General features: G+C 45.5%; 1 protein-coding gene across 1 annotated transcript in view; it reads left to right on the top strand.

The window, feature by feature from the left end:
* The window catches only part of col12a1b (collagen, type XII, alpha 1b), a 148,630-nt gene that overhangs the window by 63,256 nt on the left and 61,675 nt on the right, over window positions 1-23,699 (top strand). Inside the window, exons 25-32 of the mRNA XM_034700056.1 lie at window positions 815-944; window positions 1,381-1,517; window positions 3,171-3,300; window positions 3,435-3,574; window positions 7,533-7,665; window positions 7,788-7,805; window positions 10,449-10,588; window positions 14,732-14,861. Coding sequence (XP_034555947.1) covers window positions 815-944; window positions 1,381-1,517; window positions 3,171-3,300; window positions 3,435-3,574; window positions 7,533-7,665; window positions 7,788-7,805; window positions 10,449-10,588; window positions 14,732-14,861 — 958 coding nt within the window. The remainder of the gene's footprint in view (window positions 1-814; window positions 945-1,380; window positions 1,518-3,170; window positions 3,301-3,434; window positions 3,575-7,532; window positions 7,666-7,787; window positions 7,806-10,448; window positions 10,589-14,731; window positions 14,862-23,699) is intronic.

The raw sequence follows: 23,699 nt of genomic DNA, 5'->3' as shown, positions 1-23,699 counted from the left end.
CATGATTGGCAACACAAAGACCAGAATGACTCTGTCTGATCTCATCTTAATCCACCATGAGCAGAGCACTTTGCAGCATTTAGCAAGTTACAGTGGCAAGGACACACTTCCTTTAACAGGCAGAAACCTCCAGCAGGACCAGACTCATGTTAGACACACATCTGCTGAGACAGATCTGCAAGTTAATGTAGTTCAGTCAGACAACTCACGTTTACTTAATAAGTTTATTGCAGCATACAGTATTGTGTTTGGCGTGTGGGCTCCGAATTTCATTACTCCTGGTAGATTATTTAAATGCAGACATTAGGAGCAATGAGAGAGGACTAACCCCCCGGAGCCCGCAGGTGGAAGCCGGGGAGGAGGTGGGGACAAACTTCACACAGCACTGAGCAGAACAGCAGGAGCACTGCAAGCAGAGGCAGAGACAGGGAGGCTTGCCGTTTAAATAGACCGCCGAATGAGGATGTTGAGATCAGCTGATGGAGAGGTGGTGACGTGTCAGTATGATGAGCGTGGCTCGAGTTGTCTGCCTGAACTAGCTTGCAGGCAGCGCTCCATTTTTGTTTCACTGGACCAGAAAAGAAAGAACCAATCACTTTGGTAGAGTCCTGTTTCTCCTGATACACCACCTCACACTCTTCCCTCCCTCTCTCCCTCCCTCCCTCTCTCCTTCCCTCTCCCTCTCTCCTTCCCTCCCTCTCTCCTTCCCTCCCTCTCTCTCTCCCTCACTCTCTCCTTCCCTCCCTCTCTCCTTCCCTCTCCCTCTCTCCTTCCCTCTCCCTCTCTCCCTCCCTCCCTCCCTCCCTCTCTGCAGGTACGTGTTGGAGGCGACGTCACATCCGTCCAGCTGGAGAAGCTGATACCGTCCACCGCCTACGCCATCAGACTGTTCGCCCTGTCTGGAGAAGCTGCCAGCGTCCCCCTGGAAGGGACCGGAGTCACCTGTACTTAACCTTTAATTCATACTCGTTCACATTTCTGCATATTAGTCTCATGAAATGTGTGAAAACTGCATTTATGTATCATTAAACCGTTCCTGTTTGTGTCTGGAGTGTGTTAAATGTGTTGTTAAAGTAGGTCTGTTTTAGGAGGGTGTGTGTCGAGTCCAAACAGGATCAGTATTAAAGCATTGCAAACATGTACTCTGTGCAGTGTTGTGTATGCAGGACACTTTACATCCTTTCAAATACGTCTCTTTTATTTGAAAGGTGAGGACTTTACCTGAATGTTTCATATCAGCAGATATTTGATAAGAGCTGTAAAACATCTCTTTCATTGAGTTTGGATTCTAAACTCGAACACACTTAAAAACAGATCTGCTGCACCTCCGTCAGAACCGTGTAAAGTCCTCTCAAAGATCTCTCTCCTGTCCTCCCTCAGTGCCCACGGCTCCTGCTGGAGTCCTGAGGATCTCCGACGTGACTCACAGCGCCATGAAGCTCAACTGGGACGCTGCACCCGGAGCCGTCCTCAAATACATCATCAACTATAAACCAGATGAAGGAGACCTGAAGGAGGTAAAGACGGCTTCTGAACCCGATACAGGATTACTGAATGATTTAAAGAGCTCGGCCCACGCCCTGGCTCTCTGAATCCCTTTGTCTTCAGAATGATCCGACAGGTGTTAAAGTTTTAAACAAGCTGCAGATTAAAGCTCCAGTGAGTAGTTTTTAACTTGTTATGAAACAGACTGAAGGTGATGCTTCTTAATAACCTGAAGAAGCAGACCATCAGCAGTGAGACGGATGATCTCTGTTGTAAAGATGATGGATGGATGTGTGGAGTCGGAGTGAATAATGAGTCGTTTCTTTAAACAAAAACAAAACTATGAGTCGGTTTTATCTCTCTGGATAAACTGTGAAGAGTCTCTGAGAGTGGACACTTCAGTTTTATTTGTCTGCATATCTCCAGCGTTAATCAGCAGTAAGAAATATCAGCGTCGTCTGAGTTGTCACAATAAACGATAAAAGCTTGAAGCGATGTCCGGCTGTGACCTCCTCTCTTGGCTCAGCTCTTTTCCCTCTGAGTTGCTAACCCGCTCTGAAAGTGCTGGAGTTGTTTGTAAGGTCATTCAGGAGTTGCATTCAGCAATAAAACTCACTGAGAGCTCCTTAAGAGCAGAGCTTTACTCAGCAGCGATATCTCGTTCTGGGAAAGAGAGTTACAGAGAGTTACAGCTCCTTCTACGTCAGCCGATCTTTACGAGAGAAGCTGGCAGAGGAGCCAGACTCAGGCCTTCAGCCCGGCACCGCTCCGTCCTCATAATTTCTCACTTGGATGTCGGAGCAGGACAAACAGTCCAGGATAAATCTGCAGCCAAAGGCTCGGTTGACAGACACCTGTGTGCGGCTTCCAGAAAGCTCTGATGGATGACGAGCAGCAGATCAGCTCCTCTTAAGGATTACAGCTGACGGCTTCATGTCTCTGTAGAAGAATGTTAGATTAAAGCTGCTGCTAACTCCACTTCACTCCACTGAGATGGAAAACCTGACGGAGGAGACATGTCTCAGAGACTTCTTCTCTAAAACTCTAAGGTTTTATTTATCTCTACTCATCTATCAGTATTATCAATCAATCTTTATTTATAAAGCACCAAATCACAACAGAGAAAGGTCTAGACCGTACTCTATGTTCTATTATTAACAAAGACCCAACATCAAGACCGGATCAGATCCAGTCCCATCTTCCAGACAGGACTCAGTCTGATCTCATCTTAGTCCACCATGAGCAGAGACCTTTGCAGCATTTAGCAAGTTACAGTGGCAAGGACAAACTTCCTTTAACAGGCAGAAACCTCCAGCAGGACCAGACTCATGTTAGACACACATCTGCTGAGACCGTGTTGGAGAGAGGGATAGAGGGAGATGAAGAGAGAGAGAGATGATAGTGGGGAGACGGATAGTAGTAGTTGTAGCAGCTGGAGTCTGGACCACGTCCACAGCAGCAGAGATCCAGAGGAACCTACGAGACAAGGGAGCTCAGGGACTCCAGAAAGGTCTATGGTTAGTAACTTTAATGGGACAGGAAGAGTTAAAGTGAGAGACAGGCAGAGAGAGGAGAGAGAGGGAAAGACAGGATCCCAGTGTGTCAGTCTAAGCCTATAGCAGCATAACTAAGACCTGGTCCAAGCCTCACGGTCACTCACTGATGGAAGAATCTGTCTCCTGCAGGCGGAGGTGGATGGAGGTATCACCACTCTGGATCTGACCAGCCTGATCTCCCAGACTGAATACGACGTGGCCGTCACTCCGATCTACGACGAGGGACCCGCAACCGTGATGCTCGGGAGCGCCATCACAGGTCTGAACACGCTCCTCTCCTTAAACCTTCTTAAAGTGAACCCAGTCTTTTTAATCTAAGCTCAGTTCAGGCTTCCACCTTCCTCCACCTTCACCTCCTCTCATCCACCTTCTCCTCCTCTTGTGTGTGAACAGACGTCGTCCCCGCCCCCAAAAACCTGCAGTTCTCTGAGGTGACGCAGAACTCGTTCAGAGCCACGTGGGAGCACGGGGCCCCTGATGTGGCCCTCTACCGCATCGGCTGGACCAAGAAGGGAGACTCCAACGTCCAGTTTGTAAGTAGATCCTGATGGAAGTTATTTCTCATGCAGTGAGGGAGGACAGAAGAGCAGAGTCCTTTCTTATCAATCAGAGGAAACAAGTCAGTTAGAAAATAACATCTGACCATGTCTGAGTCGGTTTACTTTCATTTAAAGAACCTTCCAACTCCGGGTGTAACGATTCTTTTTAACAACCATTCCATTCGTATCACGATTCCTGGTTGCCGATAGGACTAAAGGACGATATTGGTTCATTTAGAACGATACGATTCAGTAACTTTTCAGCCAAAAATTCAACCAGTGAGACTGTGAAAAAAGTCCCTTGATACTGGACAGTCCTAGATTCCTGTTGTTTCCTGTAAGGGAATGAAAAAGACATCCATATAAAGTCTGCCGTGTTTAAATCCAATGTGTTATTTCCTAGTATGGATACGTCTTTTAAAACGATGTTAGATCGATATATGTCATCAGGAAGGACAACTAGCCGAGCACAGATCGATGTAGTCGGATCAGAGGAATATAAATGGATGTAGTGGATGAATCGTCACACCCCTACTTCCAACACCTCGTCCATAAATCCCATAAAGCAGGATTTGGACGCCATGTTGTTGTTTTTCGTGCTGATATATTCTCACAGATAAAAATCAAAGTGAAATAAATCCTTTTAAATGAAACATGGAAGGTAGGACACGTCCACACAGTCAAAGCACAAAGGAAAGTCCTCTTAAAACATCTATTGTTGGCTTGGACTGAAACATCTGGCGTCCTGGCCCGCCTCCAGATCGTAGCCGGATCCGTTTTGTCCAACTTACATTCCTTATTTGTTATCAAAATGTGCATCTTCAGCAGCTGGATAAACAATCCTGTCTCTTGAAATATGCAAATGAGCTGAACTTGGACAGCAGCGTCTGTCTGCAGTGACACCGAACATCTGGTCGGAGTTTCCTCTCCCAACCAGCGGTGAAGGTTTTTCGCCTGCAGCCTCGCAGCATTTCATAACTCTCATTAAAACAGAGCAAATGCAGCGGAGCAGCTCTGAGTGCAGAGTTTAATCCACTCCTGCCTGCTGATCTTAAGACTAGTTTCAGACTAGCTGCTCACCCTCCTTTTAGCATCAGAGCCGGCTCTCTAAGGAGGGTCCATGAAGTCACGCTCTCAAAACTGGAGATGGTTTTGTGTAACCGTGCTGTGATGCTGCAACAGTGATCTAAGGTTGTTCTTATTACTGAATTAAAAAAGAAACTCGTATGAATAATCTGCTGCGGTTTCACAGATCCCTTAAACTGACATGCCTCACAAAACAGCGCTCGTGTTTTTGCCAGGCCTTAAGTAAAAACATCCGTTTAAGCTGAACGCTCTCTTTGTTTCCTTCTCCTTATATTTTGGCTCTCCTGTGTTTTCCACTTTCACGTCCCCACCCAGCAGAAAAATCACATCTCAGCGGATACCAGTTTAATACTTCACCATCTCTGTTTATCAAAGAAGAGCCGCACATTCAGCAATAACATCCCCATTCTTCTTTCAGCCATTCATCCCCAGGTAGTTTAGAGTTTGATTGAATCTGAACCTGCAGACACAAACACTGCAGTGTTTGAAAACACCAGGAAATCAAAACCAGAGTCCTGCAGAAAAACAAGCTGCAGAGTTGAGCTGTTTGGTCTCTGGTGCTCTGCTTTTCACACCCTTCATTTTTAACTGGCAGATCACCGCTGAAAAAATGTTGTTTAACGAGCACAAAGCATAAAAAATGAAGGTTGGAGTAAAACAAGAAAACCTCAGGACCTGATCCACTAAAGGATCGTGCAGCTTTTGCAAAAGAGACAAAGCACTGAGTCTAACTCTGACATATAACTTTGAAAGGACCGTTATTGTAATATTCAGGGGTTGAATCAGTCTGCAGCACATATGCACACACTTTGTCCTCGAGTGTGTTGACAGTCTGGAGCTCATGCACCAGCATGAGAGAGGTTTTTATCTGGACCAGCTGCCTGGTTGGCTTACCCGAGAGAGGAAGCTTTGTTGGAACTGTGAAACTCCCCCCCCCTCGATTTTAAGACTGGACTTCTCAGTAAACCAGCTCAAAGTGTCCTCGTTCAGCTCATCGTTCTCTTTGGAGCTCCTTCAGGATGAGAGCGGAGATGCCGACAGCTTATCGTTTCTATCAGACGCAAAACAAGAGCAAAGTGCACGGAGCTGCAAAACTTTATAGTCTTCAAAAGAAAAGATGGAACCACACATACACCAATTCATCAATATCAACAACTGCACCTCCCTCACAGCTCCCCTGTCCTAGGGCATCCCCCAGGGTTCACTGCTTGGTCTCCTCCTCTTTATTCTCTTCATACTCCCAATTGGTAAAATCGTCTGTCATCACGGTCTCCACTTCCACTGCTACGCTGACGACATCCAGCTTTGCATCTCCACCAATTCCATCACTGCTCCAACCCTCTCCACGCGGACCAAAATTAAATCCTGGATTAAAAAAAACTACCTGTGAAAAATTTGACCTCCTAATCATCGACCCAAAATCCCTCACCACAACCACCAACAACTTCAACCTCTCCATCCACAATGCTTCCCTCACTCCGTCCTCACATGTTCACAACCTTTGGTATCATTTTGGACTCCCATCTCATTCGGGGACATTACATCAACCACATCACCAAAACCGCCTTCTTCCACCTGAAGACTATCGCCCGTCGCCGTCCATCTCTCTCCTTCTCCACCGCTGAAACCCTGATCCACGCCTTCATCCCTTCCAGACCCGATTACTGTGATAGCGTCCTCTACGGCCTTCCTTCAAAACAACTCAACAAACTACAATATATCCAGAACTCTGCTCACCCTGAGCACATAAGATAAGATAAGATAAGATCCTCCTTTATTCGTCCCCCAACAGGGAAATTCATGGAGTTCCAGCAGCAAACAAGAAGGTGAACAGAACAAGAATTTAACAAGAATATATATAGAAAGAAATGTTCATCAGAGACGACAGCTTGGTCATAATCCTCCTGTCAGCCACCACCTCCACAGGGTCCAGGACTGAGCTGGTCTTCTTCCCCAGTTAGTTCAGTCTGGCTCTCCTGTATCCTGTCCGCCCACAGCAGGTGAAATCCTTCCAATGTGGCGTTCGTGTCCGGTGTTAGCTCTGTTAGCATGATGCTACTCTGGTGCTGGGTTAGCTGGTCCACCTTATCGTAGATAGATCTTACAGTCCCCATAACGGTGGGTGGAAGGACAGGTCCATGTGGTCTTTTCTTAGCTTGCACCTCAGTACCAGCACGTCGTCCTCGCCTCCTTCTCCTCAGCTCACAGGGAACATCGGGCCTAGCATCGTTTAGCATCGACATGCTACGGGCTGCTAACAGCTGATCTCGTATGTAAACACTGTTACCATGGATACATGCAGGATCTCCGGACACACACAGGAACAAAAACAGTAAAAACACCCCTGCAGACGTAGTCAGTTTGGTGTCCATGTCCAACAAATGAGTCCTTAAAAGTCCTGACAGGCTCCAAATACAAAGAGAACTAAACAGATAGAAGAACAACCAAGAGAGAGCTGCTGCAACAAGCAGACACTTGAACGGCGCTAAGCAACAGAATAAAGCATCACCCCTGTCCTCCAAAACCTCCACTGGCTCCCCATCAAACAGCACTTACATTTTAAAATCCTCCTCCATAACCAGGCCCCCTCTTACCTCACCGACCTGCTCCATCACCACACCCCCTCCTATAACCTCCGATCCTACAACGCCCACTTCCTCTCCATACCACCTGACACCAAGCACCGAACCTGGGGGTTTCCTCTGTCCCCGCCCCCCACCCTCTGGAACGCCTTACCACTAAACCTTTGATGCTTTTCCTTCATGTTTTTATGAATCTGTTGTTTTATATGATGTTTTTCTCCTCTGTGCAGAGTCTTTATAAATGAAATCTATTCTTACTTCTTCTTCTCTGTCTGCATCATCAGGCCATCCTGAATAGCGACGAGAACACCCACGTGCTGCCAAACCTGGACGCCGACACCGTGTACTCAGTCACCGTCACCGCCATCTACCCGGACGAGTCAGAGAGCGAGGACCTGATGGGAGACGAGCGAACATGTAAGCACGACGTCGTCACGCTCGCTTCAGCCCGCCTGCTTCTGAAACACAACCTTCACATTTGACGCTCACAGAAGAGACTGAAATATTAACTGTGTTGTTTTCTCGACGTCTCTTTCTAGTGTTGAGATCTGCAGAGGGTAGGTCTGATGAGAGGGACCGGTTCCTTTCATTGTACTGGTTCTGTGTGGATCATACAGGACAGTGTTGACAGGAGAACACCGTTTCTTTCTTAACTGCATGTGTGTGATTTACCGCTTCACTCTGTGTTCACACCACCAGCTTCATCAGATCTCAGCCCACCATGAAGCGTGAGCTCCAGCTGCTGTTCAGCTGAGTGAGGACAGTTTTTAACTTCACTGTAGCCTCAGAATATAAACATAATGATCCTAACGTCATGCATCTTTTTGTTAAAGTGCAAACATAGAATCAATGATCTTCTAAAGTTGCATGATGTTGCAACAGCTTTCAAACACTGGAGGACAGGTTATGAGAAACCCCTGGAGACGTAACTCGATCTGATGGCGTGCAGAAAACCTCAGATCAAAATCATCGTCTGATATTAAGTTAAAGTGTTACACAACAGCCGTTATCCAGATGATTCCACCTCTGCTTTGACTTGTTTTCAGCACAAACATTCCAGATTTAAGTTCCTGTATCTCATCCTCATCATCAGGATTCTTTGTTTTCTTACCTGGGACTCAAACATGATCTGGACGTCATGGTGGACCGTGGTGTGAACGTAGATTCAAAGCGTTAAATTCCAAAGTTTGAACGTTCTCCCGTCCAGGAGGATGAATGTTTTAATTTCACCATCATTCATTTCACTTCCCTCCTCATAGTTCATCGTTTCTGTTGTCGCAGTTTCATCTACGTCACGTCATTTAATCATCACGTCATCATCATCATCCTTCATCAGTGTTCACCTCAGTCATCCAAATGTTGATGCTGCATGTTGTTGCTTTATTGTTCAGTGTTCCTGCTGCAGGGTTGGAGATCGGCTAGCTTCTGATTTAACTAAATCAACGACGCTAAGTCATTTAAATATCTGTCTTATAATTTATATTAGCCTCTTAAAAATGTGATATTTGTTATAATTCCCAAATTAACCGTATCCAAATGAAATTAGAACAAACCTTCTTTCTTCTTCTTTGATTTTAGGACACTAAATTCTCTGCCTGCATATTAAAGGAAGTTTTATGTCATTAATTTGAGAAAGTATAATCATGGAGAATGTTGAATCAGAGGGTATCCAGGTTAAAATTTTAAATTGGTGGTCACTGTTTGATGAACATTTTCTGTTTATTTGAATTTTTACACATTACAAAGAAAAGATAAATGTAATTAAAGCAAGTGATGTTTTTTAAATAAGACACACACAATAAGTGAATGAACGAAAAAGCAAGCAATAATAATAAATGATAATAATTCAAGATAAAAGATAAATAAATAGAAAGGAAAATACAAAATATTGAAACGACATTAAGATAAATAGATTCATATTTAAAAAATAAATACATGCAAAAGCTAAAAACTGAATAACAATAACAATCAAAAAATATATATAATGAATAATTATAATAATAAACAAAAAATAAGTAAATAAATAATAATAGTAATAATTATAATACCAAGAGCAAATTGAGAAATACAATAAAAAAAAAACACCCCATGAGATAATCTACATCAGGAACAATAGAACATGTTCTTCTTTGAATAAAGGTGTCGTGCTATAAAAGGGATTCAAAGCCTCAAAGGATCAAATAAAGAAATAATCATGCAAAAAAAACAACTCAATCTGTAACCAGCTTTATTGAGGTGCGTCCTTGAACTGCAAGGTTTTTATAAATTCAAAGAAAAGGCCACCATATTTTAAAAACTTGGTTTGTGGATCCAAGGAGAGGAGCGGTAGATTTCCAGCAAAAGAAAAAATCTGATATCTGGCCTGTAAGGTGATTTCTGGTCGAGCTAGTCTTAGACACGCAGGTATCAGCAGGCTTTAATATGTGCAGCAAGAACAGTCTGTATGGAGAGCAAAAGCAGGCGTACACCAGAAAGCCCTGGGCTCTACAGTAGACCAAGTGTCTTTGTAATTTTCCACCAAAGGAAATTAATCTGTGCTCGTGTTAGCGCCTATGAGTGTTTAGTCTTGGAATAAGGATATGTACAGTGAGTGCACTATAGGCCAATCAAATCCTAGTCTAAAGTCCAAGGGTGAATTAGTGTTGGCAGTAAGATGCAATAAGAGTTCACAACAGCCTGTTCTTTCTTGTTAATTATAATCACAGGGAATATTGAATCAGAGGATATTCAAGTTTCAATTTTAGATTTCTAACTTTTAAAGTCTGAATTTGTTCTTATTTTTTTCTCACATCGTACGACTTCACTCTTTGAAAGTCTGATTTTATTCTGACCCTAAACTAACCAACAAATCATCTTCATTCACAAATGTTCTAAAAACTTCCTTCAATCATCATCACTAAATCTAAAAACCTAGAAGAAGAACGACCTTCAGGCAGAGACCCTTTTACTTAAACCAGATCATAAAAACAGCTGACTCATAGTTTGTGTAACATAGAAGACTCTGAACTCCAGCCCTGCACTGAACAGCTTCATCCCATCACATCATTTACCATTCCAGATCTGTGACCTTCAGGATTTTGGGAGTATAACCTTCATCATCCTTCCATCCTCATCCTCACCACCATCATCATCATCGCTAATCACAAACCAGACGTTCAGTCTCCTCTGTGTTCTAACTGACTCTCTCTGTGTGCTCTCAGTGCCTCCTGCGCCGCCTCGTAACCTGAGAGTCTTTAACGCCACCATCTCCTCGCTGTCTCTGAAATGGGACGCGGCTCCCGGTCCCGTCCAGAACTACAAGATCTCCTACAAACCGGTCACTGGAGGAGAGCCTATCACGGTGAGTCCACTCCCTGTTATACCATCCATAAAAGCGCTGCAGCAGGAGTCACATCATAAAACAGTGTTCACACACAGCTCTTGGCTCTTGGCTCTGTCAGGAGACCAAAGCTGGAGCAGCTCCTCTCACTCTGAACAAAGAAGTGACTTCAGAGATCCTGAATGTTTATCTGAGTTTTTACACCCAAGCTGTCTTAAATTCATGAGCTGTGAAGTTTACCAGAAAACAAGTCCCACTTCCCTCATCGCTGCGAACACACCGGGGGTCGTCTGTTTGTCCAGGCTTTAGCAACAATACCACTGAATTCCTCATCAGGGTGGACTTTCCTGGTCGTGGTCTCACAAACAGAGGTTTTGTTCCACTGCTGTCGGGGTGCGGTGGTCCTATCTGAGCGTGTTTGACCCGCTTGATGACAGATTCATGAATATCTCTATGTGATGGAGAGCTTTGAGTCTGTCTGAGGAGTTTGTAAAATGAGTCCCTCAGCACGTTTAGAAGCAAATCAATTACTACAGTCTGATGTGATGGGAAGTTCTCTCTGTCTCTGGAGGAACACTTTCAGCATCGCTCTGATGGAAAACAGCCACTGAAGTCAGCAGGGAAATAAGAGAGAGGGAAACTGTTGTGTCATACTCTCATTATTATAAAGCAGGTGATTTGAAGAAGAGTTTAAAAAGGTTGAAAAGTGAACGTTCACAAAGTTTTTATTTATCCCTCTGTTTGCAGATTCTACATTCTTATGTAGGTTATCTGCAGGCTGTATGGAGAGCAAAAGCAGGAGGAACTCAATCTACTGTACACCAGAAAGCCCATTAAGAGCTCTGTCGTACACCCTGTGTCTTTGCTTTCTTCCACTCGAGGCTCTTGTCAGTTTTCAGCCAGCTGTTGTGTAGAAGCAAACACATTAGTGTCCGTGTGTTGGTCTTTGAATGAGGTGTGGTCAGGTGAAGAGGTGTGTTGCTATAAGTCTGAAGCCTGTGGCGCCGGGCTTTTCTGATATATGGGAGGTGCATTAGCAAGGACAGTAAGATGTAGTAAGAGCCCATGATGAGCACTCACTTTGCTCTTTACTCATAAACAGCTATGCTCCCACTCATGAGGAGATACCACTGTGTTTTTGGGACAGTGGGTTTGGAGATGTAGGTATTTTCCCCTCATCTCCCTACACCATGATACGGTGTGGGGCTGATCCTGGGTAGCTAGAAGACGAGGACACCCTCATCGCTGTCTCCTCATGCTTCATGTCAGCCCTGCACGGGTCAGATACTCAGGACAGAGATCGACACAAAGCTCTCCATCATGTGAGCTTCATCTTTATTACTGCTAGCTAGAAACGCAACCGACAACCATGCCCACAGAGATTAATGATTAATGAAGTTAATGCTGCTGTGTCTCGTGGTTAAATGTACCCATGTATCTTTCAAATAGAGAGTCTCTTTTGTTTCTGCAGTTCAGAGGAATAGTTAGAACGTACTTTATTAATCCCCAGGGGGGAAATTCAATTTTTTCGGTCATGCAACACGAACAGTTTTTGGTAAATATACATACAATGCACACACATGCAGTGAACATGCACTTAGGGAGAGATGTCAGAGTGAGGATGCTGCCATCAATCAGCGCACCCCGAGCAGTTGGGGGTTCGGTGCCTTGCTCAAGGGAACCTCGGCAGTGACCAGGCAAGTGAACCAGCACCTCTCCAGCCACCAGTCCACTTGCCAAACTTCGTCCATACTGGGACTCGAACCTTCAGTTCCCAAGTCAAGTCCCTATGGACTGAGCTACTGCCGCCCCCATGTTGGATGTAGGATGTTTAGGCGTATTAAACATCAGTCCATCTGTGCATTGACACAACTCATTACATTTTTAGAGGCACAGAAGAAGGAGGGAAGTTAAATGTTTGATTGGTTTGATTCAGGTTGTGTACAAAACACACCTACGATTAATTGAGGGACTTGATCTAACCTCTTTGGACCCTGCGCCTCACTTAGGGAATACATTGTGCGTTGGACACGCCCTGAGTCACTCTGCATGATGTGCTGTAGACTAGCTTTTTTAGATCCTTTACATAGAGTCATATGTTAGCCTGTCCAAGGGTCCCAGGGTTTAGTATTCATGTTCCAGGGCACAAGCTGTTCCAAGCTCTCAAAATGAACTCTGATGTGAAAGAACACGAGGATACACTTTGGATGTTTAGTGTTTGTCTAAGCGGACTCAAAAGATGAACTGAAGTAAGTTTCATTCATGTAAAGAAAAACACATTTCCCCCTGAAGAGATGAGCGAGGATCTGAACTCATGATCAGACATCTGTGTGTTTGCATGTGATGATGAAGAACTCATCAAACCAGGGAGCCTGAATCACCAAGAACATCCCATTTACAACACAAACAGAGGATCCAACTCCTGAACACACAAAGACATGTAGAGGACTGGAGCAAAATGAGCCGGAGCCAGGATCTGGTGTTAGCGTCATGACAGCGTCCCCCAGCTTGATTGTGTCATTAGACGAGTCCTGCGTTTGGCCTCCACACATTCCCGCTGGATGACTCGACGGCGATCAGAGCTGGAAATAACTTAAAAGGAAACTACGGGCAATATGAAAAGAATTTCAGTGAGTTACAAATCTCATTGTGTCTCTGAGATGTTATGACAGAGTTCCCCCAAACAAAGAGTCGGGGTCCAATCATGATGTCAGCGCCACAAATCCGTCTTTGATCCCCTCGCTACGTCAGACGTGTTACCCTGAAGACCCAGAGCATCTGGTGTCCTGTTGTCCTCCGCAGGGCTTGTTGGTTTTAACATCCGTCATATGAAACCAGACGGGATGTTTGTTTGTGTAGGATGAGCTCAGGGTTTCATCACGGGGATGAAAAATGAAGAGGAACAGTAAAAAGGCCGCTTTGGGAATACTGAGGATATGATGGGAAAGAGTGGGAACTACTGATTTAGAGGGGAACAGGACGTCCAGCTCTGATGCTGTGTGATATATCATTAAATATAGATCCAGAGTGAGGTGGTCTGTCTTTAACTCACAGAGGGATAAATCACACAGGACACACACAGAGGTAGAAATATAGAGAGTCTGCAGCTGATCTGAGCTTTATCTTTAATGCAACGATTTCACCCTGAAACAACATCCTTAAAATCATTTATTATTTGTTTATTAAGGCGTTTTTCGACTGCAGGAACTTTACCCCTGAACTACGTGCGTTTGGACCGGTGGAACCAGGGTCTAAATTTAGTTCAGGGGTAGATAATCTGAAACACAGAGGGAGTTCCTGGGAATGCAAACTAGTTTAGTTTTTATTAAGATTTCAAAATATCCTCATCAGATATTTAATGATGGTCTAAACACGTTTATGAGGGATGCATCCGGCTGAGAGTCTCCAGTTAACAGGGTCGCCGTTTAAACCAAAACACCGGCCGATCTCTGCGATCACGGCTTTTTGAGTTCAAAAGGATTTTAAAGCCGTGTTGAAACGTCTTTGCTACTCGCGCTTATCTCCTCTCACGTGTTGATTCAGTGAATCCATCTGTGATGAAATATAGCACCATCTAAAACAGACCAGCTGAGTCTCTTCATGCTAACAGGCTAACTGTTGTGTTGCTCAGAATGATACCTGCCTGTCCGTCTGCTTCTATGGTGTCATCTGTGATGAATGGCATTCCTCTTTGTGTTACTGCCCTCTACTGGTCTGATGGTGTAGTGCATTTACTTTTTTCCTCCATACGTCACTGGCCTGATTTACACAATCTACCCGGGACTTCAGCCCGCGGTCCAAACGCAGACAACAATGGGGGACCAGGAACCTTTTAGTTCAGGGGAAAGTAGATCTGGGGGCTAAAAGACCCCGGGACTCTTGGTCCAAATGCACCTGTAGATAGTTGACACACTGAATTGTAGGTCCCTTAAGAAGACTTTGCTTGCCACACTTGGCAGCCATTTTTACTTGTTACAGTCAGCTCTGTCTGTGTTTTTGTTGTCGTGTATCTGTGATGAGTAGAATGAGATATTTTGACTTGACATGAGACAGATACACTCGGTAAGATGTAAGTTTTTGCAGTGTAAATAAAATGCTTAAAGCCTCTGGTAACCCAAATCCCTCTGATATTTAAAGTCAAATTTACACGTTTCCTCTGAACAGACACAGGTCGGAGGGAAGAAGACCAACACCATCCTGCAGAAGCTGGAGCCCGACACTCAGTACTCCGTCAGCGTGGCCGCCGTGTACCCGACCGGGGTCAGCAAAGACATCACCGGAGAGGGACAGACCAGTAAGAGACGGACGCCATGCATACACACAGATTGAAAGACTTACCATTACATGTCTGCTAGAACACCAATGGGAAGGGTCTTTGTTACACTTAAGTTGAATGAAAGATAGAATGAAATGTCTCGACGCAACTTCAGGGAATTTCAGTTTAACATGTTTCTCTGATAAAGATGTTTTAAGGTGAAGTTTCTGAACTTTGGTGCAACTTCAACTTTGTGTTTCCTGCTCCGTCAGAGCCTCTGGGTGGAGTGAGGAACCTGCAGGTGCTGAACCCCACCATGACCACCCTGAACGTCCGCTGGGAGCCCGCCGAGGGCCGAGTGAAGGAGTACAAAGTGGTCTATGCTCCTGCTGCCGGAGGAGCTGAGAGCATGGTAGGACTGGTAGGAAACCATCGGCTTCCTCTTGGCCCGGCGCTCTGCGGTGTCGAACCTGAAGCCAAATTATTCCCCCTCTGTGTTCCAACACGTCCGGTGCTTTTAGAGCAGCCAAACATCTTAACTCAAGAATGTGTCCAACCACGAGTGTTTTGTCTTTCTGAGCGGTGACATAACCGCACGCCTCTGCACCTCACCCCAACGTTTCAGCCTGATAATAGTTTAGAGTTCTTTGGAATAGAAGTGAAGTCATGCATGCTGAACAGCTAACGAGGAACACTTTGTTAGAACATATTTAAAGACAGTTTTCATTTGGCTTCAGTGCTTATCATTCCTCATCTGAAGGCCCTCGAGCTCGCCTTTAAAACAAGTCTGTTACTGTCATAGAATCAGAGCTCTGGAGTCTTTAATGAAGGTTAATCGCTCTGCTCAGGTAACACCGAAGCTGCTGAGCGTTTTTACAACCTTCCACCAGCACCAGCATGTTTGCTCCTTTGTCTTCTGTCTCGGTTTGGAAGCAGCTAATTGTTCTAATTTGTCTTTAAATTAGGAAACAGTGACTGCAGGCACGACCACCACCATGCTGCGAGGCCTGCAGCCTGACACTCTCTACACCGTCTCCCTGGTGCCGGTTTACCCTGCAGGAGACGGAAAGACCATGTCCGAGAACGGAAGGACAAGTAAGTCTCCCCACACATGCCTTTTTAGACAACAATAAAGGGATTCAAAGTGAGTCTCATACACCAGATTTGTTCCACTGGACTTGTAAGGGCAGAGTCTCCTGCAGACTGTAATTTGTAGAAACATGTAAGTGCCAGAAGGGATCCAGATCAACGCACAAGAACCACAGAAGTGAGTGAGTGGGCCAAATGCAAAAGTCTGGACACTGGGAAGGTCTTTAAGAAGTTGTATGGTTGTATTTATACATAATTCATCATGCAACTTAATTGTGTCAACTCATAACTGCAGGACTAGAAATAAAGGCCTGCCTCTTGTAAAAGCCTGGTCCAAACTGAGGCCGAGAGCCCTTTGCAGCCAAAGTAGTCTCTAGATTTCAGATCCTAAACGTTCTGAGTAACCTGGGCTGTCCCCCTCTGCAGGACCTCTGGGAGGAGTGAAGAACCTGGAGGTGACAAACCCCACCATGACCTCCCTGACCGTGAACTGGGAGCCTGCTGACGGAGCCGTTCGCCTCTACAAGGTGTTCTACCAGCCGGTCACTGGAGGCCTGGAAGAGATGGTGGGACTGGTTTACCTCTACGCACCATAACGTGGACTCTCTGAGAGGCGTTCAGTTTGCAGAATGACCATCTAAATGATTTGTTGTTTTTGTTTTGGATAACAGGAGCAAGTTCCCACTGGCACACACTCCATCATCCTCAGGAACTTGTCGCCCGACACCCCGTACACCGTGTCGGTGTTACCGGTGTACCCCGCTCGAGAGGGAAGACGGCAGTCAGAGAACGGGAAGACATGTACGTCACTGCGGAGCTGAAGTCTAATAACCCAGTGTGAGATTAACGCATCAAAGCTGGCTAAATGAAACCGTGCTTTCTCTCTCAGTGCCTTTGGGCGGAGTGGGAACCATGAAGGTGACCAACCCGACCATCACCACCCTCACCGTCAACTGGAACCCTGCTGATGGAAACGTGCAGGGGTACAAAGTGATCTACACCCCCACAGACGGAGGACTGGAGATCGTTGTAAGTTCATCATTCATCATTTAGCATTTAGCATTTAGCATTTAGCATTTAGCAAGTTACAGTGGCAAGGACAAACTTCCTTTAACAGGCAGAAACCTCCAGCAGGACCAGACTCATGTTAGACACACATCTGCTGAGACCGTGTTGGAGAGAGGGATAGAGGGAGATGAAGAGAGAGAGAGATGATAGTGGGGAGACGGATAGTAGTAGTTGTAGCAGCTGGAGTCTGGACCACGTCCACAGCAGCAGAGATCCAGAGGAACCTACGAGACAAGGGAGCTCAGGGACTCCAGAAAGGTCTAAGAAAAGAGAGAAGAGAGGGAGAAACATGGAAAGAAGAGAGAGAAAGAAAGAAAGAAAGCAGGAAGGAAGGAAGGAAGGAATGAAAAAGGGAAAGAAAGAAAAAAAGAAGGAAGGAAAGAAAGAAGGAATGAAAGAAGGAAGGAAAGAAAGAAGGAAGGAAAGAAAGAAGGAAAGAAAGAAGGAAGGAAGGAAAGAAAGAAGGGATAAAATAAAGAAAGAAAGAAAGAAAGAAAGAAAGGAAGGATGAAAGAGTGAAAGAAAGAAGGAAGGAATGAAAGAAAAAAGAATGCAAGAAAGAAAGAAGGAAGGAAAGGAAGAAGGAATGAAAGAAAGAGAAAAGAGGAAGGAAAGAAAGAAGGAAGGAAGGAAAGAAGGAAGGAAAGGAAGAAGGAATTAAAGAAGGAAAGAATGAAGGAAGGAAAGGAAGAAGGAAATAAAGAAAGAAGGAAAGACAGAAAGAAAGAAAGAAAGAAAGAAAGAAAGAAAGAAAGAAAGAAAGAAAGAATGAATAACAGACCCCAATAAAGGAATCTACAGCAGAGATCCAGAGGAACCTACGAGACAAGGGAGCTCAGGGACTCCAGAAAGGTCTATGGTTAGTAACTTTAATGGGACAGGAAGAGTTAAAGTGAGAGACAGGCAGAGAGAGGAGAGAGAGGGAGAGTTAAAGGAAGTTAAGCTGAGCTGGGAGGATAAAGTTCACCTGAGGCAGACGTTTGATTCGTCATGACAGGAAGGTAAAGGAGTAACTCAGGTCGGACAAACAGGACCACCATGAGGTGAAGTGGAGACTAAACTAACACAAGAGCATTAAGACGAAGATGTTCTCTGAAACTTAAATCAACACGTGTTGAAGATCAGTCTGTGCTGACTCTGTCGTCAGGAGGTTTTAAAGCACACAGGTAGAGATAAGTGAAACACAGTCATAGAGTCTGAGAGCAGCGTCCTCTCAGGTTGTTTCAGATCTGACAGCGGTTAGATTTTCATGTTGGATGTCGTTGCACCCTGATCTGGAACGAGCTCAAGAATGAATATTCCTGGCACAGAGCGTTGTGTTGTTAACACCATCCCTCTGTGACAGGCCTCTGGGGTGTTTTTACACTCCACTGAGAACATTAGATTCTGGGGAAACCTTCCAGAGCTTACAGTAACAACAAGAGGAACGTTAAGACATAATATTTAAAGAAAACAACCCTCTCTGGGTCGTTCCTCTGTTCGGAGGAGCCGCAGGTTTCTGCAGCAGGAGTTAATAAGAGAAGCTGTCAGACTTTGTTTGAGTTGCTCAAAAGAAACACGGCGATCAAAGCCCTCAGCGGGGATTTAGTGATGTCATGCTTTTTGACAGAGTAATCCCATCATGCAGCTGTCACACATGAATCCTCCTGGAGTGTTGCGTCCCTCATCGCTGCCTGCCAGGCCGGTGGGGTGGAAGTTTCTGGAGCTTGAATCCTGCCGTCAGCGCTCCTTCAGAGTCTGTGAAGGAACAGCTGACTGAAGGTTGGGCTGCTGGTGACATAACTTCTTACCCGACAATTACACGTCAACGAACGCTTCACAGAGGAATGCTTTTACTCCTCCGCCAGAGGAATTCAACCGTCTGTTGCTTCTTCAGATAAAAGATGAAACTGTAACGCCCTGCAATCATTTCACTCCAATTACAACCAAGGTAACTACATTTGTCATATTTAGCAGTTTTCAGACTGAAATTTAAAATATAATGAACACGGACAGCTGATCATATAAATCCATCAACAGGCAAAAACACAAACCATCTGAAGACCTGGTTTGATCTGGTTATGATGGTTTTACAGTCATGTTTGTGAGCAGCTGTTGACCCCAGGTAAAAGTTTAGTAGAGAATAAGGTTTGATATATTTTGAGTTATATTTTTTGGCCTTTTTGCCTTTATTTGACAGGACAGCTGAAGAGAGACAGGGAATGTGGGGAGTAGAGAGCGGGGGAAGACATGCAGGAAATGGTCGACCGGCCGGGAATCGAACCGGCGACCCCTGTGACGAGGACTGTAGCCTCTGTACGTGGGACGCTTAGACCGCTAGGCCACCAGCGCCCCTTGATGTTTTAACTTCAAGCAAAGTTACTTGTTTTCTTGCAGCAAGAAATGTTCTAAAGACTTTTAGAGAATCAGTTTCTGCTCTCATGAAGACAAAAATATGATCATTAAGAGTCTAAAAGAGTTGCCCAGGTCTTATACCCGGACCGCCACCCGGCCTCCAAAGCACTCAACCCCCATGCTTACCCCTGCGAGTGTTGGGCCCCCATGGTGGCTCTTAGTCTGGCCCTCCCCCAGGGACCAATTTGCCAAGGGAGACCTTACTAAGGGGTTGATGCCCAGACAACACAGCTCCAGGGTTCACTGGGACACAATTCTTGGAGGAGCCCAGGCGCCTCCCTTTAGAGGTGTTCTGGGCACGTCCAACTGGGAGAAGGCCCCGGGGAAGACCCAGAACTGGATGGAGGGATTATATATCTCACCTGGTCTGGGATCACCTAGGGATTCCCCAGGAGGAGCTGGAAAGGGTTGCTTGGGAGAGGGATGCCTGGGTCAGTTTGCTTAGACTGCTACCTCTGTGACCCGACCCCGGATAAGAGGAAGAAAATGGATGGATGGATGGATGGATGGATGAATGGATGGATGGATGAATGGATGGATGGATGGATGGGTGGGTGGGTGGATGGATGGATGGGTGGGTGGATGGATGGATGGATGGATGGATGGATGGATGGATGGATGGATGGATGGATGGATGAGTGGGTGGGTGGGTGGATGGATGGATGGATGGATGGATGGATGGATGGATGAATGGATGGATGGATGGATGGATGGATGGATGGATGGATGGATGAATGGGTGGGTGGATGGATGGATGGATGGATGGATGGATGGATGGATGAATGGATGGATGGATGAATGGATGGGTGGATGAATGGATGGATGGATGGGTGGATGGGTGGATGGATGGATGGATGGATGGATGGATGGATGGAGTCTCCTGGGGTTCAGCAGGATACTAGCCTTCATGGTAAAGGATGAATCCTAAGAGTGTTGAGCTCACCTCGTGTGTCTTTCCTTTGCAGGAACAAGTGTCAGAGAGCACCACCAAAACCGTCCTGGAGAAGCTCCTCCCGGACACCCGCTACACTGTCACCGTGGTCCCGGTCTACGCTGAGGGAGACGGACCCAGTCTGACCGACAACGGGAAGACGAGTGAGTATCTGAGGATGTAAAGACACCTGATCATTTCCTCCCTGAGAATAAATCCTGTTTTATTCCAGAAGTGAAAGTTGAAGATTGAAGGACAGGATGTGATCGGCTCTATTGTCTCCCTAAAGAACTAAAGAGCCGCACACATTCAGCTTCATTTCAACACATTGAATAGGAAAAGAAATAAATGAAAGCTCAGTTGTTCTAATAAACACTCAGGTTTTAATCCCTCATATCAGCTCTGGCTGTGGAGAACATTGTGCTGTGTTTAATGACTCCATCGGGGAGCTGTTTGATTGACAGAACCATGAAAAGACTTCCCGAAGGTGAAACAAATCAAGGACAGCATGAAGCTGAATAACAGAGGAGTAAAAGTGAACCTGAATCATTGGGCCTGAAGGGAAAGTGAACAACAGAACGTTGATTCTCTCTCTGTGCAGCGTCTGAACAAACAGCTCCCCTGACACCAGTAACCTCTGACTAGACAGCAGCTGCGTGAAGCTCCGATCCAAGCCTTGAATTAATCTTCCTGTCCCCGTGTCTCCGCTCAGAGCCGCTGGGCTTCGTGAAGAACCTGCAGGTGACCGATCCCACCACCAGCACCCTGAACGTCCGCTGGGACCCGGCGGAGGGGAACGTGCGCGAGTACATCGTGATCTGGGTGCCCACTGCCGGAGGGGAGCAGGAAGTGGTAAGACCTCATCCTGCGCTCCACAGATATGACATCATCAGGGTTAAGACGTTTCAGAATCAGAGTTTATGTTCACTGACAGATTTGAAACGCTCGATGGCAGAGTGTTCGCTCCAGCTTTCTGTAACGTGAAGAGCTTCCAGTTCCAGATGTTGGGTCTGAACCAGAAGCTTCATTAGCTCCTTTAGTCATTTTGTTTTTGTGACTGCCTGATGATGTGAAAGAGAAACACAAGATTTAATTCAAACCCCTTTAAAGTCCCACTGAAGAGACATATTTCCCTTTATCTCCTTCTTCTCTTTTCACCTGATCCTCATGTAGAGTCTATGTTTTAATGCATCAGTCGCTCAGTGCGGTTTAGATCAGGGGTTCCCAAACTTTTCAGTCCACGACCCCCAAAATATAGATTAGTCTAAGCCTATAGCAGCATAACTAAGAGCTGGTCCAAGCCTGATCCAGCTCTAACTATAAGCTTTATCAAAAAGGAAAGTTTGAAAGTAGAGAGGGTGTCAGCCTCCTAGACCCTGACTGGTAGATGATTCCAGAGAGGGGCCTGATAACTGAAAGCTCCACCTCCCATATTACTTTTTAAGACTTTAGGTACCACAAGATTATCAGCATTCTGAGAGCTTGATTGATACTGTGGTCTTAGAAGCATAACTAAGAGCTGGCCCAATCCTGATCCAGCTCTAACTATAAGCTTTATCAAAAAGGAAAGTTTGAAGCCTACTCTTAAAAGTAGAGAGGGTGTCTGCCTCCCGGACCCTGACTGGTAGATGATTCCAAAGGAGAGGGGCCTGATAACTGAAGGCTCTACCTCCCATACTACTTTAGGTACCACAAGCTTCACAGCATTCTTAGAGCTCAATTGATACTGTGGTCTTGTGTCTGGAACCCCAACAGTCTAAGCCTATAGCAGCATAACTAAGACCTGGTCCAAGCCTGATCCAGCTCTAACTATAAGCTTTATCAAAAAGGAAAGTTTGAAGACTACTCTTCAAAGTCAGAGAAGGTGTCTGCCTCCTTTAGGTACAACAAGCTTCTCAGCATTCTGGGAGCTTGATTGATACTGTGGTCTCATTTCTGGAACCCCAGTAGTCTAAGCCTAAAGCAGCATTTTGGGCTGGTCCAAGCCTGATCCAGCTCTAACTATAAGCTTTATCAAAAAGGGAAGTTTGAAGCCTACTCTTAAAAGTAGAGAGGGTGTCTGCCTCCCGGACCCTGACTGGTAGATGATTCCAAAGGAGAGGGGCCTGATAACTGAAGGCTCTACCTCCCATACTACTTTTAGAGACCTCTCTGTGTTCTTGTCAGTGTTATCCATATGATTGGATGGAAAAGTTTCGTCCTCGTTCTCAGTTTTGGCCTCAAATTCAACTTTTGGAGCTGCCCGTGGCGTGAGAGGATGAAACTTGTTTTCATGCTCTAAATGTCTTTTTTCCGATCCTGGCAGCAAACAGGACGTCAACTTATCGACAGATGAAAACCTCTGGACGATAATCCTGCCTTTAAATTCTACATTTACTAACGAGCTAATGGGAAACATTTGGCGGTGATGTGCCGAGGTTTCACGTTTCCAGGGCAGATTTGAATGTTTGGTATAAAGCAGTGACAGGATCTTCAGGGGGTCCATTTCATCCTGATTCGGTTGGAGAAATGTCGTGAAATAGGATAATTTGTTTGGAAGCAGCTGAAGTTATCTCATCTCTCTGGCGGGTTTTAAGACTTTCTATTGAGTTAAAGTTATTTTAGCAGTAAAAGCTCGGAGGAGGAGGAGGAGGAGGAGGAGGAGGAGGAGGAGGAGGACGGCATGCAGAGGAGCAGGAACTCCTGCCAGGCTGGTGGTGAGCTGGAAGGCCTGGACTCTTCCAGGACAGTTTTTGAAGTGGAAGCTTTCTGTTTTAATCCCTCTTTATCTCTGAGCTTCTGCTGTTCCTGCGACTGAGCTGAGCAGAGACAGGTACTGACTCGAACTGGATCCAAGAGGACTGGGCTCAAAAACATTCAACTTTAACAACCTTCAGCCTGCGTCTGCCAAACTTCATAAGAGCTCTCCAAATCCTACAGTTCACTCAGTTCAAACTTATTTCTCCTCTCCTCCAACAGGACCAGGTCTCAGGGAGCACCACCTCCACCGTCCTCAAGTCCCTGGAGCCCAACACGGAGTACGCCGTCACCCTGGTGCCCGTCTACCCCGAGATGGAGGGCAAATCCCAGACCGCAAACGGGAAGACGAGTGAGTTCAGATCAGTCCGCTGAGGGACTCGTGACCTGAGCCAGAGCTTGTTTCATGACGTGTGCTTTTCTTATAAATGTGGAAAAATAATCAAAATACTTTATAAAACTTTATTGTCAACATGACCTGAGGACAATCTGCAGCTCAGCAAGAGATACTGACACACCGTGCAACATTTAAAGACCGGTTACTTCATGCTCCTGATAACAGTTAAAACAAAAGACCTCTTCTTCTTCTTCTTCTTCTTCTTCTTCTTCTTCTTCTTCTTCTTCTTCTTCTTCTTCTTCTTCTCTTCTTCTTCTTCTTC

The sequence above is a fragment of the Notolabrus celidotus genome, chromosome 13 (assembly GCF_009762535.1).
Source record: "Notolabrus celidotus isolate fNotCel1 chromosome 13, fNotCel1.pri, whole genome shotgun sequence".
Classification (NCBI taxonomy): domain Eukaryota; kingdom Metazoa; phylum Chordata; class Actinopteri; order Labriformes; family Labridae; genus Notolabrus; species Notolabrus celidotus.
Note: the sequence above shows the minus strand (reverse complement) of the source record. Positions and strands in the feature narration are given on the sequence as shown.